The sequence below is a fragment of the Schistocerca gregaria genome, chromosome 2 (assembly GCF_023897955.1).
Source record: "Schistocerca gregaria isolate iqSchGreg1 chromosome 2, iqSchGreg1.2, whole genome shotgun sequence".
Lineage (NCBI taxonomy): Eukaryota > Metazoa > Arthropoda > Insecta > Orthoptera > Acrididae > Schistocerca > Schistocerca gregaria.
The window spans coordinates 712,465,361-712,487,143 of NC_064921.1; the positions used below are offsets into that span (position 1 = coordinate 712,465,361).

The 21,783-nt window shown below is 38.3% G+C and overlaps 1 protein-coding gene across 1 annotated transcript in view; it reads right to left on the minus strand.

Annotated features, from left to right (window-relative positions):
- The window catches only part of LOC126334831 (actin-related protein 5-like), a 191,340-nt gene that overhangs the window by 87,527 nt on the left and 82,030 nt on the right, over nucleotides 1-21,783 (minus strand). The window contains exon 7 of the mRNA XM_049997491.1: nucleotides 15,207-15,335. Within this exon, the coding sequence (XP_049853448.1) occupies nucleotides 15,207-15,335 (129 nt within the window). The remainder of the gene's footprint in view (nucleotides 1-15,206; nucleotides 15,336-21,783) is intronic.

Sequence of the window (21,783 nt, forward strand, 5' to 3'; positions counted from 1 at the left end):
CCTGATGGATAGCACTTGATACACTACCCTGTACTAAGTACTTTGCCCCAGTATGCAAACGGTTTTCATTGAGTTTAAGTATGTTCGGTCATAATATGTCATCTATAATTTGTGCTCTCATGACAATTGTGACATTTAAGGCAGACATTCTGATGATAGGCCATACCTGAAATGTGTAAATAAAGTCTTAACAAGTGGACTCTTGTCATTAGTGGCCAAAAAATGGCAGCAAAGATGTGTACAGCGCTCATATAATGGTCACTGACATCCTTTGGGATTTTATATCACAAGTTAAAACTAAAGTCTTAGGTCCGATTGGTCTAGGTTTCATCATTCCTGTTCTATGCACATTCCTAATGGCAGTGAAATTTGAGGTATTATTATGAACTGTATATTCTTATATTAAATTCTTACTGAAATTTGTGAGGTCAGTAGAGTAAGAGTACGGAAGTCACTGCACTATTTTTTTTTCTTTTCCTCTAAATTATCCCAACTACCAAATGTCATACAACGGACTGGGACAGATTCCAGAAATGACAACACAATTTTCTTTTTTAACTTTAAGTGACTTGCCTAATTTTTGACACTGAATTAAGGAGCATAGGCATGGTCTACAGCTTAAATTCTACACTATGCCCACAAGTGAACAGATGAAGACAACTCTCATTCCATCACAAGAATAAAAAACCGTTTTCTAAGACTGCATAAACCCCCCCCCCCCCCATGAACCATGGACCTTGCCATTGGTGGGGAGGCTTGCGTGCCTCAGCGATACAGATAGCCGTACCGTAGGTGCAACCACAACGGAGGGGTATCTGTTGAGAGGCCAGACAAACGTGTGGTTCCTGAAGAGGGGCAGCAGCCTTTTCAGTAGTTGCAAGGGCAACAATCTGGACGATTGACTGATCTTGCCTTGCTGTGCTGGTACTGCAAACGGCTGAAAGCAAGGGGAAACTACCGCCCTAACTTTTCCCGGGGGCATGCAGCTTTACTGTTTGGTTAAATGATGATGGCGTCCTCTTGGGTAAAATATTCCGGAGGTAAAATAGTTCCCCATTCGGATCTCCGGGCAGGGACTACTCACGAGGATGTCGTTATCAGGAGAATGAAAACTGGCATTCTAGGGATCGGAGCGTGGAATGTCAGATCCCTTAATAGGGCAGGTAGGTCAGAAAATTTAAGAAAGAAAATGGATAGGTTAAAGTTAGATATAGTGGGAATTAGTGAAGTTCGGTGGCAGGAGGAACAAGACTTCTGGTCAGGTGACTACAGGGTAATAAACACAAAGTCAAATAGGGGTAATGCAGGAGTAGGTTTAATAATGAATAGGAAAATAGGAATGTGGGTAAGCTACTACAAACAGCATAGTGAACGCATTATTGTGGCAAAGATACATACGAAGCCCATGCCTACGACAATAGTACAAGTTTATATGCCAACTAGCTGTGCAGATGACGAAGAAATTGAATAAATGTATGATCAAATAAAAGAAATTATTCAGATAGTGAAGGGTGATGAAAATTTAATAGTCATGGGTGACTGGAATTCGGTAGTAGGAAAAGGAAGAGAAGGAAAAGTAGTAGGTGAATATGGATTGGGGCTAAGAAATGAAAGAGGAAGCCACCTGGTAGCATTTTGCACAGAGCACAACTTAATCATAGCTAACACTTGGTTCAAGAATCATGAAAGAAGGTTGTATACATGGAAGAAGCCTGGAGATACTAAAAGGTTTCAGATAGATTATATAATGGTAAGACAGAGATTTAGGAACCAGGTTTTAAATTGTAAGACATTTCCAGGGGCAGATGTGGACTCTGACCGCAATCTACTGATTATGAACTGTAGATTAAAACTGAAGATACTGCAAAAAGGTGGGAATTTAAGGAGATGGGACCTGGATAAGCTAACTAAACCAGAGGTTGTACAGAGTTTCAGAGAGAGCATAAGGGAACAATTGACAGGAATGTGGGAAAGAAATACAGTAGAAGAAGAATGGGTAGCTCTGAGGGATGAAGTAGTGAAGGCAGCAGAGGATAAAGTAGGTACAAAGACGAGGGCTGCTAGAAATCCTTGGGTAACAGAAGAAATATTGAATTTAATTGATGAAAGGAGAAAATATAAAAATGCAGTAAATGAAGCAGGCAAAAAGGAATACAAACGTCTCAAAAATGAGATCGACAGGAAGTGCAAAATGGCTAAGCAGGGATGGTTAGAGGACAAATGTAAGGATGTAGAGGCTTATCTCACTAGGGGTAAGATAGATACTGCCTACAGGAAAATTAGAGACCTTTGGAGATAAGAGAACCACTTGGATGAACATCAAGAGCTCAGATGGAAACCCAGTTCTAAGCAAAGAAAGGAAAGCAGAAAGGTGGAAGGAAGAGGGTCCGTACAAGGGTGATGCATTTGAGGGCAATATTATGGAAATGGAAGAGGATGTAGATGAAGATGAAATGGGAGATACGATACTGCGTGAAGAGTTTGACAGAGCACTGAAAAACCTGAGTCGAAATAAGGCCCCCGGAGTAGACAACGTTCCACTGGAACTACTGACGGCCTTGGGAGAGCCAGTCCTGACAAAACTCAACAATCTGGTAAGCAGGATGTATGAGACAGGCGAAATACCCTCAGACTTCAAGAAGAATATAATAATTCCAATCCTAAAGAGAGCAGGTGTTGACAGATGTGAAAATTGCCGAACTATCAGTTTAATAAGTCACAGCTGCAAAATACTAACGCGAATTCTTTACAGATGAATGGAAAAACTAGTTGAAGCTGACCTCAGGGAAGATCAGTTTGGATTCTGTAGAAATGTTGGAACACGTGAGCCAATACTGACCCTACGACTTATCTTAGAAGCTAGATTAAGGAAGGGCAAACCTACATTTCTAGCATTCGTAGACTTAGAGAAACCTCTTTCAAATTCTGAGAGTGGCAGGGGTAAAATACAGGGAGCGAAAGGCTATTTACAATTTGTACAGAAACCAGATGGCAGTTATAAGAGACGAGGGACATGAAAGGGAAGCAGTGGTTGGGAAGGGAGTGAGACAGGGTTGTAGTCTCTCCCCGATGTTATTCAATCTGTATATTGAGCAAGCAGTGAAGGAAACAGAAGAAAAATTCGGAGTAGGTATTAAAATCCATGGAGAAGAAATAAAAACTTTGAAGTTCGCCGATGACATTGTAATTATGTCAGAGACATCAAAGGACTTGGAAGAGCAGTTGAACAGAATGGATAGTGTCTTGAAAGTAGGATATAAGATGAACATCAACAAAAGCAAAACGAGGATAATGGAATTTAGTCGAATTAAGTCGAGTGATGCTGAGGGAATCAGATTAGGAAATGAGACACTTGAAGTAGTAAAGGAGTTTTGCTATTTGGGGAGCAAAATAACTGATGATGGTCGTAGCAGAAAGGATATAAAATGTAGACTGGCAATGGCAAGGAAAGCATTTTTGAAGAAGAGAAATTTGTTAACATCGAGTATAGATTTAAGTGTCAGGAAGTCATTTTTGAATGTATTTGTATGGAGTGTAGCCATGTATGGAAGTGAAACATGGGCGATAAATAGTTTGGACAAGAAGAGAATAGAAGCTTTAGAAATGTGGTGCTACAGAAGAATGCTGAAGATTAGATGGGTCACATAACTAATGAGAAAGTGTTGAATAGGATTGGGGAGAAGAGAAGTTCGTGGCACAACTTGACTAGAAGAAGGGATCGGTTGGTAGAACCTGTTCTGAGGCATCAAGGGATCACCAATTTAGTATTGGAGGGCAGCGTGGAGGGTAAAAATCGTAGAGGGAGACCAAGAGATGAATACACTAAGCAGATTCAGAAGGATGTAGGTTGCTGTAGGTACTGGGAGATGTAGAAGCTTGAACAGGATAGAGTAGCATGGAGAGCTGCATCAAACCAGTCTTAGGACTGAAGACCACAACAACAACAAGACAGCATAAAAGTTACAGAGTGAAAAAAATACTGTTCTGATGAATTGTAATAGTAATGAGCTCCACTTTCTCAAGCTTTACTAGCATTTAAGCAAAATAATCTTGTTGTGCAGTACCCAGTTAGGTCGAACATCACTAGTGCATGTGTACTGAACTGAATATGACTGAAGCGTATCCTTTAATATGAATGGCTGTCTATTATCTCCTTCCCAAGGGTTTATACAAACAATCTCCAGATTCCTAATAGTGGGAGTGACTAAGGTAGCTACCTGACAAACTTTTTGAAAATACCTCTTCAAATCAGTCCATTTATTGACAAATGCGAATACATTATGTAGAACAATAAGTAAGAAAATAAAACTATTGCTTAAGGTGTAGCAATTGGACGCGAACATGAAGGAACTGAACTGTCAGTACAAAAATACAGGGTTGCACAGTTAAAAGTAGCCCACCTCATCTTTGAATCTGAATGCAATACTTCAACTTCTGAAACAGAGTAAACAGCTACAACACTGGACAGTTTTATGCAATAATTGATTATTAGCATTCTTCTGTCAGCATTTCAGTTTATTTCATCAGTGAAGTTAGATGTTTCTCTTTTCAGTCTACAAAATGACTTTCTCAAGCGAAGAAAGAATTGAAATTGTCGAAGTATACGTAAAAACAGGTTTAGTTAAGGAAACTTGCAACATTTTCGGGTTCAAGTATCCAGAGAGAGGAATACAAGCAGAGAAAGAAATACAGAGTCTGTATACAAACTAGTGCATCTATGGATATGTGGAAAAAAAATAATTCCTTCAGTTTGGACACCAGAAGTTATATCACAAACTCGGTGAAGAACTGTTCAGAGCCCTAAGAAGTCTACATATAAATCGGAACATGTAAGTAGGAGCAGTTGCCATTAGATACTGAAAAATCTTAGTTTGAGAGTTGTGCAGCAGTTACAGGGGGATGACAGTCAGAAATGTGTAGATTACTGTACTTGGCTCTTGAATAACATATACTATGGTTTGTTAGACTCTTTCCATTACATCATGAGTTATAAAACATTGTTTCTTCTTCCTGGCCATGTGAATGTACAGAACACAAGGTACTGGCCAATGGAAAACCCTAACATTGTTTCAGCAACCACCCCATGATGAAAAAAAAATCAGCGTTCGGTGTGGTGTAACAGGAACACGCGTCATTGGACACTACTCTCAACACACTTAAATACATGGAACTCTGAGTCTTTCGTGCTCAACTCACTGAATATGAAAGAGAATATTGCTTCTTCCAGAAAGATGGGGGAACATGGTACACAACTAGGTATCCCTGGAATGAGTCCATGATGAAATGAGTCCATGATCACACTGAGGAATGAACTGTCAGCAAAAATTTATGGCCGCCACATTCGTCATATCTAACAATATGTGATTTTTCCTGTGACGACACTTGAAGAGCAAGTGTCTATGAAACAAACCCACACACAATATAGGGACTAAAAGACAACATCAGCTGTTAACTTGCCACCACTGACATCCGAACTTTATGCTGGGTGTACTTGCATATTCTTAGACATGCACAGTTGTGTATTTATGTTGCAGAGGGTCACTTTCAACATCTTCTATAGATGTATTGTTCATGGAAATAAATGATATGTCCATTTCAACTCTTCATTTCTGTATTTCACTGGGTAGAGCACTTGCCCATGAAAGGCAAGGGTCCCGAGTTCGAGTCTCGGTCTGGCACACAGTTTTAATCTGCCAGGAAGTTTCATAGCAGTGCACACTCCGCTGCAGAGTGGAAAGTTCATTCTGAAACCAAGCCCCAGGCTAAGCCATGTCTCCGTCATATCCTTTCTTCCAGAAGTGTTAGTCTTGCGAGGTTTGCAGGGGAGCTTCTGTAAAGTTTGGAAGGTAGGAGACAGGTACTGGCGGAAGTGAAGCTGTGAGAGCAGGTCATTTGTCATGTTTGGTTATCTCAGATGGTAGAGAACTTGCCCGTGAAAGGCAAAGGTCCCGAGTTTGAGTCTCGGTACGGCACACAGTTTTAATTTGCTAAGAAGTTTCATATCCTTTATACTTACATGGGCTACCACTTTAATCTGCACCAACTTGTAGGTCATTTAGTGTTCATGCAACCCTTTTAGTGGTTACTGTAGTCAGAGCAAATGTGCACTGAATTTATTTAGAAAACACTCAAGAGGTTTTTTTTTAAAAAAAAAACACAGAACTGATGCTTACATTACATAGTGCAGTCTGTCTGTATACATTACATAGTGCAGTCTGTCTGTATACATTACACAGTGCTGTCTGTCTGTATACATTACACAGTGCTGTCTGTCTGTACATTTCTTGCATCTGTTCCATTTCAGAAATGTTTTGCTATGTGGTACGTTGTCCACTACTTGGCATTCAAAATCCCTTTCAATCTCCCTCTGTTGAAGATTCACTTGTAGTTTAAACAAAGAGTCTGTCCTGCCATGTTTCAAAGATTGAAATATAGCTTCACAAAGTGCGTTGTATGTGCAAGATTTACTCCAGATGGATAGAATTAATGCTGAATAAACAAATAATTTTTAGTGAAACTGAAAATATTTTCGCAGTTGTCTGTATGTATAAGCGTTCAGTGAATGTAGCTGTCACATACAAAGACTGGTTTGGTCTCTGTTTCTGCCAAGTATTTTTCCTTGATGAGAGGACTAGGACGGGCTATCCAGCCTCATGAAAATAACTGAGAATCTATCTGAAGGATAAGTAGCAGAGCTCATTTCTACAAACAGCACTGACAATTGTGAGAAAGATATGTTGGCCACATGATCCAACAGCCCAATCTTATCCAAGGAAAAAAAGAGAGCATAATTCTAGCTTATTACATCAGCATAAACAGCTATTGGTAAAGAATTTTCAACAGTCAGCAGATATTTTAATTCTACCCAATTTTAACTCAGTCAATGTGAAATGTCAGCTATCTTTATTGCATCAAAATATTCGAGGACTCAGAAATAAAATTAATGAATTAACTATCTGCATAGATGAATTAGAGTCTTCAAACCCAGCTGACATAATCTGCCTCTCTGAACATCATGTGGCCACAGGTATAGAACTTTTAAGGGTTTAGGTTAGCATCTCACTTTTGTAGATCAGAAATGGAGAAAGGAGGAGTAGCCACATTCATCAGAAACTGTCACAAATTTAAAAACATAGACATTCATAAATTTTGCCTAGAATAACACATGGAAGCATGTGCAACAGAAGTATAATTTCACAAAAAATTCTTCATAATATTAAGTGCATATCGAGCACCTGCAGTTAACTTTAATCTGTTTGTAAACCACCTTGAAGTTGTACTGGCCCATTTAACAACCAAAAACAAAGAAATAGCGATTGCTGGTAATTTCAATGTAGATTTCCTTAAAAACTCTCCCAATAAGAACTTTTATGAGTTAGTAACACTATCATTCAACTTAATTTCCACTGTAAAGTTCCCCACTAGGGCAGCCAAATGCTCACAAACAACCATTGATAATATCTTTATAGAAAAGTCCAATGAACAAAATTATATTACAAAACCAATAGTCAATAGCCTCTCAGACCATGACATGGAGTTCCTTCTGTTAAATGTTAATACTGAACAGGATATAAAATCTCTTAAATCTGAGCTCAAGAGGGTAATCAATAAGCCAAAAATTGATTATTTTAGGACACTCCTCAAATACATTCACTAGACTGATGTTTACAGTGCTAATGGCATGAATGAAAAATATAACACTTTTGCTAATAAAGTGCTTACCTTATTCGAACACTGTTTTCCCCCAAAACTTACCAAGGTTAGACCAAAGTCTACAAAGAAGCCATGGATTGCTCAAGGAATAGGGATATCTTGTAAAACAAAAAGAAAACTGTATCTGTCAATCCGAAACAGTTCTGACATTGATGCTATAGCACATTACAAGAAATACTGCAAAATATTAAAGACTGTAATATGGACATCAAAGCAAATATATTATAAGGAAAAGATAGTCATATCAGATAACAAAATAAAGACAATATGGGATATAGTGAAGGAGGAGACCGGTAGAACCAGACATGAAGAGGAACAAATAGCATTAAGACTAAATGGTACATTGGTGACAGATGTGTATAGTGTTGCAGAACTTTTTACCAAACATTTTATACTGTTACTGAAAAGATGGGGTTGTCAGGTTCGGTAGATGCTGCTATGGAATACCTCAGACCAGACATTTCAAGTAACTTCCATAATATGAATTTGACCCTCACTACCCCAGCAGAAATAATGTCCATCATAAAATCTTTAAAATCAAAAACACCTAGTGGGTATCATGAAATATCAACAAAGTTAATTAAAGAATGTGATTCTGAGCTAAGTAACATATTAAGTTATCTGTGTAACCAGTCGTTTATCAGTGGAATATTTCCTGAATGATTGAAATATGCTGAACTGTTTAAGAAGGGAGTTAAAGAAATAGCATCAAATTTCCGTCCAATTTCACTGTTGCCAGCATTCTCAAAAATTTTAGAAAAAGTAATGTACAATTGGCTTTATAACGATATTATCTCAAATAACATACTGTCAAAGTCACACTTTGGATTTCTAAATGGTTCTGATATTGAGAAGGCTATCTACACTTACAGTGAAAATGTGCTTAATTCATAAGACAAAAAAATTCAGGCAACGGGTATAGTTTGTGATCTGTCAAAGGCATTTGACTGTGTAAAACACAATATCCTTTTTAAGTAAATTAGAATATTATAGTGTAACAGGAAATTCTGCAAAATGGTTCAAATCTTATATCTCTGGCAGGAAACAAAGGGTGTTATTAGGAAAGAGACATGTATCAAGCTATCAGGCACCATCCAACTAGGAACTAATTACATGTGGGGTCCCACATGGTTCCAATTCGGGGCTCTTCCTTTTTCTTGTGTATATCAATGACCTTTCATCGGTAACATTACCAGAAGCCAAGTTCGTTTTGCATTGCAATAAATAGCAAATCGAGTGTAGTCTTAGAAAGATCAGCTAATAAAATATTTGTGGAAATATCCAATTCTTTGTCACTAAACTTGTAAAAAACACACTACATGCAGTTCAGAACTTGTAAGGGGCGTCCCACGAGTATATGCCTAACATACGATGACAAGCAGATAGAAGAAGTGGACAGTGTTGAATTCTTGGGATTACAGCTTGATAATAAATTCACCTCGGAGGAGCACACCACAGAACTGCTGAAGCATCTTAACAAATCTCTATTTGCAATGCAAACTGTGTCATACATAGGGGATATAAAAATGAAAAAGCTGGCATACTATGCTTACTTTCATTCCATAATGTCGTATGGGATTATTTTTTGGGATAATTCATCAAGCCAAGCTAAAGTTTTCCGGGCACAAAAATGTGCAGTAAGAGTAATATGTGGTGCAAACTCAAAAACATCCTGCAGAAGCCTGTTTAGGGAACTAGGGATACTAACTACTGCTTCCCAATATATTTATTCCTTAATGAAATTTGTCATTAAAAATATATCACTTTTTCAAACCAAGAGCTCACACGGAATCAGTACTAGAAATAAGAATAATCTTCACAAGGATTTAAAGTCACTTAGTCTTGTACAAAAAGGTGTGCATTATTCAGGAACACACATTTTCAATAACTTGTCAACAGCCATAAAAAGCTTAACAACCAATGAAATTCAGTTTTAGAGAAGCCTAACGGATTTATTGGTGGCCAACTCCTTCTACCCCATTGATGAATTTCTCAGTAGAACTAACTGATTTGTTTGTGTGTGATATTATAAATTCTGCACAATTTCAGTGCAGCAATGTATTCATTGTAAATATGTGTGTGTGTGTGTGTGTGTGTGTGTGTGTGTGTGTGTGTGTGTGTGTGTGTGTGTGTGTAGGTAGGTAAGTACAATCTAACTTCTGCGCCATTTCAGTGCAGTGACGTGTTCATTGTAAATAAGTATTATAGTAGTTGTATCCCCCCCCCCATGAACCATGGACCTTGCTGTTGGTGGGGAGGCTTGCGTGCCTCAGCGATACAGATGGCCGTACCGTAGGTGCAACCACAACGGAGGGGTATCTGTTGAGAGGCCAGACAAACATGTGGTTCCTGAAGAGGGGCAGCAGCCTTTTCAGTAGTTGCAGGGGCAACAGTCTGGATGATTGACTGATCTGGCCTTGCAACATTAACCAAAACGGCCTTGCTGTGCTGGTACTGCGAACGGCTGAAAGCAACGGGAAACTACAGCCGTAATTTTTCCCGAGGACATGCAGCTTTACTGTATGATTAAATGATGATGGCATCCTCTTGGGTAAAATATTCCGGAGGTAAAATAGTCCCCCATTCGGATCTCCGGGCGGGGACTACTCAGGAGGATGTCGTTATCAGGAGAAAGAAAACTGGCGTTCTACGGATCGGAGCGTGGAATGTCAGATCCCTTAATCGGGCAGGTAGGTTAGAAAATTTAAAAAGGGAAATGGATAGGTTAAAGTTAGATATAGTGGGAATTAATGAAGTTCGGTGGCAGGAGGAACAAGACTTCTGGTCAGGTGACTACAGGGTTATAAACACAAAATCAAATAGGGGTAATGCAGGAGTAGGTTTAATAATGAATAGGAAAATAGGAATGCGGGTAAGCTACTACAAACAGCATAGTGAACGCATTATTGTGGCCAAGATAGATACGAAGCCCACACCTACTACAGTAGTACAAGTTTATACGCCAACTAGTTCTGCAGATGATGAAGAAATTGAAGAAATGTACGATGAAATAAAAGAAATTATTCAGATAGTGAAGGGAGACGAAAATTTAATAGTAATGGGTGACTGGAATTCGAGTGTAGGAAAAGGGAGAGAAGGAAACATAGTAGGTGAATATGGATTGGGGCTAAGAAATGAAAGAGGAAGCCGCCTAGTAGAATTTTGCACAGAGCACAACTTAATCATAGCTAACACTTGGTTTAAGAATCATGAAAGAAGGTTGTATACATGGAAGAACCCTGGAGATACTAAAAGGTATCAGATAGATTATATAATGGTAACACAGAGATTTAGGAACCAGGTTTTAAGTTGTAAGACATTTCCAGGGGCACATGTGGACTCTGACCACAATCTATTGGTTATGACCTGTAGATTAAAACTGAAGAAACTGCAAAAATCTGAGAAATTAAGGAGATGGGACCTGGATAAACTGAAAGAACCAGAGGTTGTACAGAGTTTCAGAGAGAGCATAAGGGAACAATTGACAGGAATGTGGGAAAGAAATACAGTAGAAGAAGAATGGGTAGCTCTGAGGGATGAAGTAGTGAAGGCAGCAGAGGATAAAGTAGGTACAAAGACGAGGGCTGCTAGAAATCCTTGGGTAACAGAAGAAATATTGAATTTAATTGATGAAAGGAGAAAATATAAAAATGCAGTAAATGAAGCAGGCAAAAAGGAATACAAACGTCTCAAAAATGAGATCGACAGGAAGTGCAAAATGGCTAAACAGGGATGGCTAGAGGACAAATGTAAGGATGTAGAAGCTTATCTCACTAGGGGTAAGATAGATACTGCCTACAGGAAAATTAAAGAGACCTTTGGAGAGAAGAGAACCACGTGTATGAATATCAAGAGCTCAGATGGCAGCCCAGTTCTAAGCAAAGAAGGGAAGGCAGAAAGGTGGAAGGAGTATATAGAAGGTTTATACAAGGGCGATGTACTTGAGGACAATATTATGGAAATAGAAGAGGATGTAGATGAAGACGAAATGGGAGATACGATACTGCGTGAAGAGTTTGACAGAGCACTGAAAGACCTGAGTCGAAACAAGGCCCCCGGAGTAGACAACATTCCATTAGAACTACTGACGGCCTTGGGAGAGCCAGTCATGACAAAACTCTACCAGCTGGTGAGCAAGATGTATGAGACAGGCGAAATACCCTCAGACTTCAAGAAGAATATAATAATTCCAATCCCAAAGAAAGCAGGTGCTGACAGATGTGAAAATTACCGAACTATCAGTTTAATAAGCCACGGCTGCAAAATACTAACGCGAATTCTGTACAGACGAATGGAAAAACTGGTAGATGCGGACCTCGGGGAGGATCAGTTTGGATTCCGTCGAAATGTTGGAACACGTGAGGCAATACTGACCTTACGACTTATCTTAGAAGAAAGATTAAGAAAAGGCAAACCTACGTTCTCTTTTTCAAATTCTAAAGGTGGCAGGGGTAAAATACAGGGAGCGAAAGGCTATTTATAATTTGTACAGAAACCAGATGGCAGTAATAAGAGTCGAGGGGCATGAAAGGGAAGCAATGGTTGGGACAGGAGTGAGACAGGGTTGTAGCCTCTCCCCGATGTTATTCAATCTGTATATTGAGCAAGCAGTAAAGGAAACAAAAGAAAAATTTGGAGTAGGTATTAAAATTCATGGAGACGAAGTAAAAACTTTGAGGTTCGCCGATGACATTGTAATTCTGTCAGAGACGGCAAAGGACTTGGAAGAGCAGTTGAACGGAATGGACAGTGTCTTGAAAGGAGGATATAAGATGAACATTAACAAAAGCAAAACGAGGATAATGGAATGTAGTCAAATTAAATCGGGTGATGCTGAGGGAATTAGATTAGGAAATGAGACACTTAAAGTAGTAAAGGAGTTTTGCTATTTAGGAAGTAAAATAACTGATGATGGTCGAAGTAGAGAGGATATAAAATGTAGACTGGCAATGGCAAGGAAAGCGTTTCTGAAGAAGAGAAATTTGTTAACATCGAATATAGATTTATGTATCAGGAAGTCGTTTCTGAAAGTATTTGTTTGGAGTGTAGCCATGTATGGAAGTGAAACATGGACGATTACTAGTTTGGATAAGAAGAGAATAGAAGCTTTCAAAATGTGGTGCTACAGAAGAATGCTGAAGATTAAATGGTTAGATCACATAACTAATGAGGAAGTATTGAATAGGATTGGGGAGAAGAGAAGTTTGTGGCACAACTTGACTAGAAGAAGGGATCGGTTGGTAGGACATGTTTTGAGGCATCAAGGGATCACAAATTTAGCATTGGAGGGCAGCGTGGAGGGTAAAAATCGTAGAGGGAGACCGAGAGATGAGTACACTAAGCAGATTCAGAAGGATGTAGGTTGCAGTAGGTACTGGGAGATGAAGCACCTTGCACAGGATAGAGTAGCATGGAGAGCTGCATCAAACCAGTCTCAGGACTGAAGACAACAACAACAACATTACATGTTTATTACCTTATAAATAAATTAAAATTTTTTAAATTTTAAATTCAGTGCGTTAGTATTCGTAACATGACTCCTTCATATAGTGTTCATTAAAAAATGACGATCATTTCATTTGGGACCAGTGGAATGGTACATTAGCTTATTTACCAAGCGGGAAAGCGCCGGCAGACAGGCACATGAACAAAACACACAAACACACACACAGAATTACTAGCTTTCGCAACCGATGGTTGCTTCTTCAGGAAGGAGAGGGAAAGACGAAAGGATGTGGGTTTTAAGGGAGAGGGTAAGGAGTCATTCCAATCCCGGGAGCGGAAAGACTTCCCTTAGGGGAAAAAAAGGACAGGTGTACACTCGCACACACACACACACACACACACACACACACACGCACACACACACACACACACACACACACACACATCCATCCATCCGCACATACACAGACATGGTGTCTGTGTATGTGCGGATGGATATGTGTGTGTGTGTGTGTGTGTGTGTGTGTGTGTGTGTGTGTGTGTGTGTGTGCGCGCGAGTGTACACCTGTCCTTTTTTTCCCCTAAGGGAAGTCTTTCCGCTCCCGGGATTGGAATGACTCCTTACCCTCTCCCTTAAAACCCACATCCTTTCGTCTTTCCCTCTCCTTCCTGAAGAAGCAACCATCGGTTGCGAAAGCTAGTAATTCTGTGTGTGTGTTCGTGTGTTTTGTTCATGTGCCTGTCTGCCGGCGCTTTCCCGCTTGGTAAGTCTTGGAATCTTTGTTTTTAATATATTTTTCCCATGTGGAAGTTTCTTTCTATTTTATTTACATTAGCTTATTTGTTTTAGTGGTAAATATTTGTCATGTATTATTGTTTTTCTGACATTTTCTACATCCTAAAGAACCTCCTCACTACAGATCAATTGGAATGAAAGTAAATCTAATCGAACCTAATCTTGATAGTATATATTCTGCCAGATACAAGTCTATTATAGGTGGTGGTAGGAGGGTGAATGGAGCATGTCTTGCAGCGGGGATGGTCAAGGGGTAGGAACCATAGGGTAGGGAGATGGTTGCAGAAGGAGCGTAATGTCTGACAAGAGTACTGTGGAGATTGGGAGGGTGACGGAAAGCTATTCTAGGTGTGGTGGACAAAATTTCAGACAGAATGGATCTAATTTCAGGGTGTGCTTTTAGGAAATCATGGCCCTCTCGAAGTCGTTGATTAACACATTCCAGATCAGGATAATACTGAGTCACCAATGATGTGCTCCAAAGCTGTTTTGTGGAGGGATCAGCAGTATCAGGATTGGATACGATGGCCTGATAAATCGGTATTTTTCACTGTAACTACTCTTTGCTTAACTTTGTTTTAGTTTTCTATATTTTTCATTGTCTTTCCCATCTCTTTTTCACTGCCACCTCCCACCTCTGTTACGTACAATGCACTTAGCTTTTCACTGCTAGTAACTGGTGCATGATGTTTTAGGAGAAATCTCTGTCTTGCATACTGCCCCGTCTTCCACCTTTAAGCTATCAGATTTTTAAATCTCATCCGATGAATCCCCAACAATCAGTCTTCCCTTTTCATCCCACGTGGTAAGTCTCTCCTGACCCGTGGTTCTGGGTGACTTTCCCGAAATCTACCCCTTTTCCTACACCACTCCAGACCTTTTCCTTCACCCTTCAACCCTTCTGCCTGAAGGAGCCACTGGCTCCGAAAGCTTGCCAATTACAACAGTCTTTTATGCGTGTGTTCTGCTGCCACTTGGTGAGTAGGTTTTTTATCCATCCGATTACATAACATTTAATACTTTGTTACTTATAAAACAAACACACACACACACACACACACACACACACACACACACACACACACACACAAACAAACAAACAAACAAAAAAGTTCAGACATCTTGACACGATATGAAACAGAACCCTCCCAATCTATGAATAACTTCATCAAACAAATGAAAATTTAAGTTTCAGTCCCTTTAACTGAATGAATACAAAGAAAAAAGCAATTGAGAGAAAACACTGTCATACCTCAAGAGGATCTTCAGAGGTATTAGCTGCCACTATTTTCTGCCGTGTTTTTTCTATTCTACTCTGCAGCTGCGATATCATTTTCACCAGTTCATTCAGGTTTTCAAGTTCATATGATGCCAGGGCTTTCTGAAAGAAAGAATTTTATCCTATAACCTTTTGCTTTGTAGTCTAAACTGAAAAATGTTAAGTGTGATACATTTTCTTTATGTGCATTGACATGTGCAGTACCAGCAGTAAAGGGAGAGAGGGAGAAAGGGGGGGGGGGGGGGGGGGAGGAGGAAAAACCAAAGATTACAATTTAGGTCTGTGTGTATAATGAGGTCATTACCGACAGTAATATGTTACTGCCAGTCACCATTTTATTAATCAAGAATCACAACACTGTAAAGAAATCCAGTACTAAAAAGGTGACAACTAACCTGAACAATTGTAATATGTGAAAAGAGAAGTATATCATATAATCAACCAATTATGGAAATTCCTGGATGGAGCAATATATAAAATAAGGAAAATGTGATGCATGGAGCACGGAAACACATAACAGAAAACAGAATTCACATTAGCCTTCAAGCACTAGCTCTTTTTCTAGCTAATGTGCACATATTCACAAACACAACCATACTGACACCCAAACACCAATCAATCAATCAATCAATAATGAGTCTAACTGTGACCACAGGTGTGTCTGCTTTTGAGTGTCTATGTGGTTGTAGTATGAATGTGTGTATTTTTGCTACAAAAAGCCATTAAATTTCCCTTATTTTACAAGGGTGCTTTGAAAAGTTCTCGGAATGGATTAGAGAAAAGTACATACATCACTGAATTTTTTTTAATTTTCAATGTTGTCTCCTTGTAGATTAATAGACTTGGTCCAATGATGTTCCAGTGTCTTGATCCCATCTCGAAAATGAAATTCCTCCAGGCCTGTAAAATAATTGTCAATTCCGGCTATCAATTATTCGTCTGAAGTGAATCTACGTCCACCAAGAAAAATTTTCAGTTTTGGGAAGAGATGGAAGTCTGACGGAGCCATATCAGGTGAATAAGATGGGTGTGGCAACAATTCATACCTTAGTTTGTGTAATTTTGCCATGTTGATGGTACTTTTTGATCCAGCGTCATGAGTCATGCACCCATCTTGCAGACAATTTTTTCATTTTTAATTCTTCAGTCAAATGACTTCTGGCAAGCATAAGCAATTTCATGCACTTTCAATTGGTGATCCTCCATGACCATTTTGTGCACTTTTGCAATGATTTCTGGAGTAGTGACACATCTTGGCCAACTACAGTGCGGATCATCATCTAAGCTGTCCTGACCAAATTTAAATTCATTTGTCCACTTGGTAACAGTTGAATACGAAGGAGCAGAGTCCCCCAGCGTATTCTGGAAATTGGCATGTATGTCCCTTGCTTTCATACCTTTCTTTATGAAGTACTTAATCACTCCACAAATCTCTATTTATTCCATCTTCCCAAATCACTAAGTGGGAACAACAACAGAGCCATGTCATTGCCACAGCTCTCTTCCAAGAGCACTGACGTAGCACACGTTTACAGGCAACAATCCAATGAATATCACAAGAACAACTTGTTGCGCTAGCACTGACATCTCGTGGTGATTGTGAGAACTTTTCAAAGCACCCTCATACGTATATGGGCATCTCGCCTATGAATCATGTACATTTTTTCCAGTGTTTCACAAGATACTTGTAACTTCTTTTTTGCACTGTGTAGCTGGAGTCCGCCCAAACAAATAACTGCTCATTACATCTTTTGTGTGATGCCAAGTATCAACAAAACTGTTGGTCTGTTCCCTGTTACAAACAAAACCATTTTAAAGCAAGATTTTACATTCCCCTAGACAGAGGGGTCCCACGTTAGCCCAGTACAATATTTGTTTTATATGTATGCATTAACAAGGACAGTAAAATATGAAGAATAAATAGCAATCCAGAGGCAACTCAATAAAGCTGCACACTTGGCACTAGCTGTTAGCATGGGACAGGGTAGTGCTGTTGCTGTTGGAGCACTGGTTATTCTTTGAGTGTTGCTGTCCCTGTTAATACATATCGATGTAACAAATATCACAGTGGGCTAACTTGGAACCTCTTTATCAAATGGGCATGTAAAATTCCACTTTAAAAATAATTTTGTTTGTAATGGGAAACAAACGAATGCTTTCCGTCAATACTTGGTGTCACTTTATTGTTGTGATGACCACTACTTGTCTGGGTTAACTCCAACAACACAACACAAAAACGAAATTGCAGGAATCTGCTGAAACACCAGAGAAAATGCACCTGAGGGCTCTTAGGAGAGACATACGCTATATAGCCAACAAAGTCACTTAAAATCTATTCCATATGTTAGCTCCATTTTGTATGCAGCAATATGTGATCTAAAATCCACAGAACAACCACTATTTTTCACTGCAAACGATTTGAATTATGCACAGTACTTCAAGAAATACAGAAACACCAAAGTAGTTCTAAACTGTTGTAGCTTTGTTGGAAAGGAACCAGAGTTCCAAGCACTAACAGAAAGCACTGAAGCTCAAATCGTTATAGTTATGGAATGCTGACTATACTTTAAAATAAATTCAGCCGAAATTTTTACAAAGGAACTAACTGTGTTCAGAAAGGATAGATTAAATACAATTGGTATGTGAAAAGAAGAATAAAATAAAAACTGAAGAGATATTGATTGAAGTACATACTTAAATTCCTCTTCTGGACCACTTAATGTGTGTTTCTTTGTGTTAATTTGTCCAGAAGGTTAATATTAGTACATAACTAAGAAAAATAAAAAGGACCAAACAAAAGCATTTTGTGCAAATGACTTTCTTACTCTTCGAAAGTTATAATACATCAGTGACCAACAAAAATAGTTGTGCAGGACCATTTATGGCAGTCACACACACAAACAGTACGTTTTGTCTGAAACTTCTTTCTCTTTACTTTTTTGTTTCTTTGTAGAATAAGTCTGTGATAGGTCCATATGGTGATAAGCTTGACAAGGACAAGAATTGTGTGAAGACTATGCTTATTAATATTTAGTGTACAACACATTTCAATTATATATTCAACAGAGTTTCATAAGGAGTACTATTGTAATGCCAAAGGAAATAATAACCAAAAATCATTGCCACCTTCAGACCTAATAAATGAATATAAAGCACAAGTGGAGAGGTCCATTTGACCATGTATTTGATGAAAATCTATCAGCACAGTAATAACATACTCAAACATAATAATTAAATGATAACCTTATAAACACAATGCTTACAACAGCACTTGAGAATAATGAAACTGCCTTAAGTATTATGGTATAATTTACTTTTGAGATTTGCATCTTTTTCAGCCATTAAAAGGATATGACATCAATTCATTTAGCACATCTTCACATTAATGAGATTTTCAATGTGTATTAGATGTCATTCTTTTTCAAATATAATTTCTGTAGATTTGTGTTACATGTTTTCACATAAAAAGTATCCTTTACAATGAAGCAATATGGTAAACACATATTGGGAACTGTGGTATGTACTGACAAGTCTATTCACATTTCTGACATTCCCTGTAAGAGTTTTTACAACAGTATCAACAGTACTCAATATTTCACTCTGTCAAGTAACACCCCATTGCTGTGTTAAAGATGTGACCACATTCAATTTATTTCACTTGTGAATGTTTTCAGTAGTGGAGGCAACTGTTTTATCTTAAGTAATAGACATTATCTGCTTAAGAATATCTTTTGTCTCACTAACAGCTGATCCACAGTCTACCAGCTCAGCAAAAGAATACTTAACTATCACAGCAATGTCCTTATTATCGTTAATTCCATTATTATTAATATTTAGGACAATGCTCCTGATCTTGGAGTAAACTGCACCTAATTTACTATATGAGTTACACTGAAGAAGGATGTCACGTCTTTAAGATCAACTTTAAAGACTGGTGCAACTAAGGTTTTGGGTGCGGGGGTGGGGGGTGGTCCACTGCAAGTAAACATTTAAAGAACAAAATATGCAAACATTAGAGAGCCACACACTGTAAGTCATGTTAAAAGTGGAAAAACGCTCCTCCTGATGCACTCTTTATTAAACAAACAATGCCTTCAATTTTGTGAAGTGAGGCTACAAGCTACAGCAAACACATCTTCCAGTTTTCCTATGCTTAGCATTCAAAACCTTTTTGACAATGTCATTGGAAAGTTGAGAGAATGATATGTTTTACGTTCATCGATTAAAACTGCTGAATTGCTTATCTGGACTCTGACATTCAGTTTCTTCGAAACTTTTTGATTTGTTTCAATTTAGAAAATGATCTTTCTGGCAAAGCTGAAATAACTGTCAAAGTTGAGTACCACTGAAGAGCTGTACATTCATCAGGGGAACAACGTGCAAGAAAAGTAGTTTCAACAAACATTTTGCAAAACCTTTAACTGACAATATGTTTCCTTTCTTTCCAAATTCTTTCCGCTCAAGTGTTTTTAAACTCATAGTTCATGCGAAAGATTAACTTAAAATGTGATCCATACTTTTAAAAAAGCTTTTCTACTTTATTCAGAATATTTTCATTTTCTAACCTAAAAAGATGAACAGGATGTAAGAAAGAATAACCATTAACATTCTGCAGTCTGGTAAAACATTTGTGTAATTGTTGAATAAGAAATGGACAGAAGCTTTGAAATCTCTGACTTAAAAAACTTGTGTATGTCCACAATTATAAGATCTGCACAACGCTCATCAAAAAAATTCTTCATTTTATGAGTACATTTTGAGATCAACTTTGGATCAATGCCTCAAACTTTCACTAGTACTTGTATTACTTCTACTACAATTTCAAAACTGTTTAAGTTAGAATTAAGGTGATTAGATTAACTCTTGCAGTTAGAATCTCTATATCAGCAGTAGGCAACTGCAGCAGTAGTTGTAACAATTTGCAAACGACATTAATATTTTCAAAAATCATCCTTTGTAACATGAGCAGCAAGACAGTATCAAAAGTTTTCATACTTCTCATCAAATTATAAGCTTTTCCACTCTCTGCTCCTCCTTGCTCTTTAAAATGGCACTGGACAGACGCTACAAAACCTGTATGAAATCTGTTTCATTGATAACTATGAATCAAATCTGGTTGGGCACAGTTTCTTCAGAGTCTTTTAATATGTCTGTCAGTTTCTTTCCTTTACTTATTGCTATCAAACAACAGAAGCTCTAAAGAAATCAAATGCATTCTATTATCTCATAAAACTGTAGTCATTCCACTATATTCATGAAGGTATCATTTATTATCAAATCAAAATTGTGTGTTGAACAATGCATAAACTCAGCATTTGGGAACTGTGCTTTAATTCTTGACAGAAAACCAGAGTACTTGGCACTCAGAGACACAGCACCATCATATCCTTGACCTCTGCATCTATCCAGCTATATGTATGTCTCCTCTAAAGCACCTATTATTTCTTTTTCAAAATTTCAAAACTCTCAACAACATGACCCCCCCTTACCTCAAGGAGTCCTAAAAACAATTTATTTATTTCAGACTGCTTTCTATCCGGTTTCCTTCAAAGTGCATATATTACACAACACTTAGCTGGTCCTTTCTTGATACATCAGGAGTTGTATCCGCAAAAAGCGAAGAGAATGGCTGCTGTTTAATATCAATGATAATCCACTCTAAAACACAACCATTTAATAGTTCAGTCATTACCTTTTGAGTTTGTGGGCTGAAATTTCCCATTATAGTTTTTACAAGAAAAGGAAAGTTGCTACTTACCATATAGTGGAGATGCTGAGCCACGATAGGCACAATAAAAAGATTCACACAAACATAGATTTCGGCCATTAAGGCCTCTGTCAGCAGTAGACACACATACACACACAGTTGGTGTAGTTTCAGCCCTCTGAGACTGCAGATGTGTGTGCAAGTTAAACTTGCGTGTGTGTGTGTGTGTGTGTGTGTGTGTGTGTGTGTGTGTGTGTGTGTGTGTGTGTGTGTACTGCTGACAAATTCCTTAATGGCCAAAAGCTATGTTTGTGTGCATCTTTTTATTGTGCCTATCGCGGCTCAGCATCTCCGCTATATGGTGAGTAACAACTTTCCTCCTCTCGTATTGTTACATTCCATCCTGGATTTTCCGTTGTTTGCTACTATAGTTTTTTTAATTTGAAAGAGAAGGTCTAACCTGTCAACAGCAATTTTGCATCTGAAATATGATACATCAACTAGTATGTATTTTGGTATGCAGAATCCGAATATACCTTTAAAATGTTCTAGTACGCACGATTTTTGAGTTTTTAAAGGTTTTTTTTTTATTTTTCATATTCAGTATTTCGCTTTATGCTGTTCTTCTGTTTTGATGTTTAATGGTTTGTTTCGATTTGCAGAGGAAGCTAGAAGATCTACAAATCATCAGTAAATGGTTGGTGTGGTTATCCAGTGGTGTGAAAGAGATCTTCAGTGAGTGTTTCCTGTGAAAGATAGTGCAAAGTTTTTGTGTTTAAAACTTACAATAAGAAAAATGGCAACTAGTAAATCTTGCTGTCTAAACCACTCCGACAACTTTTG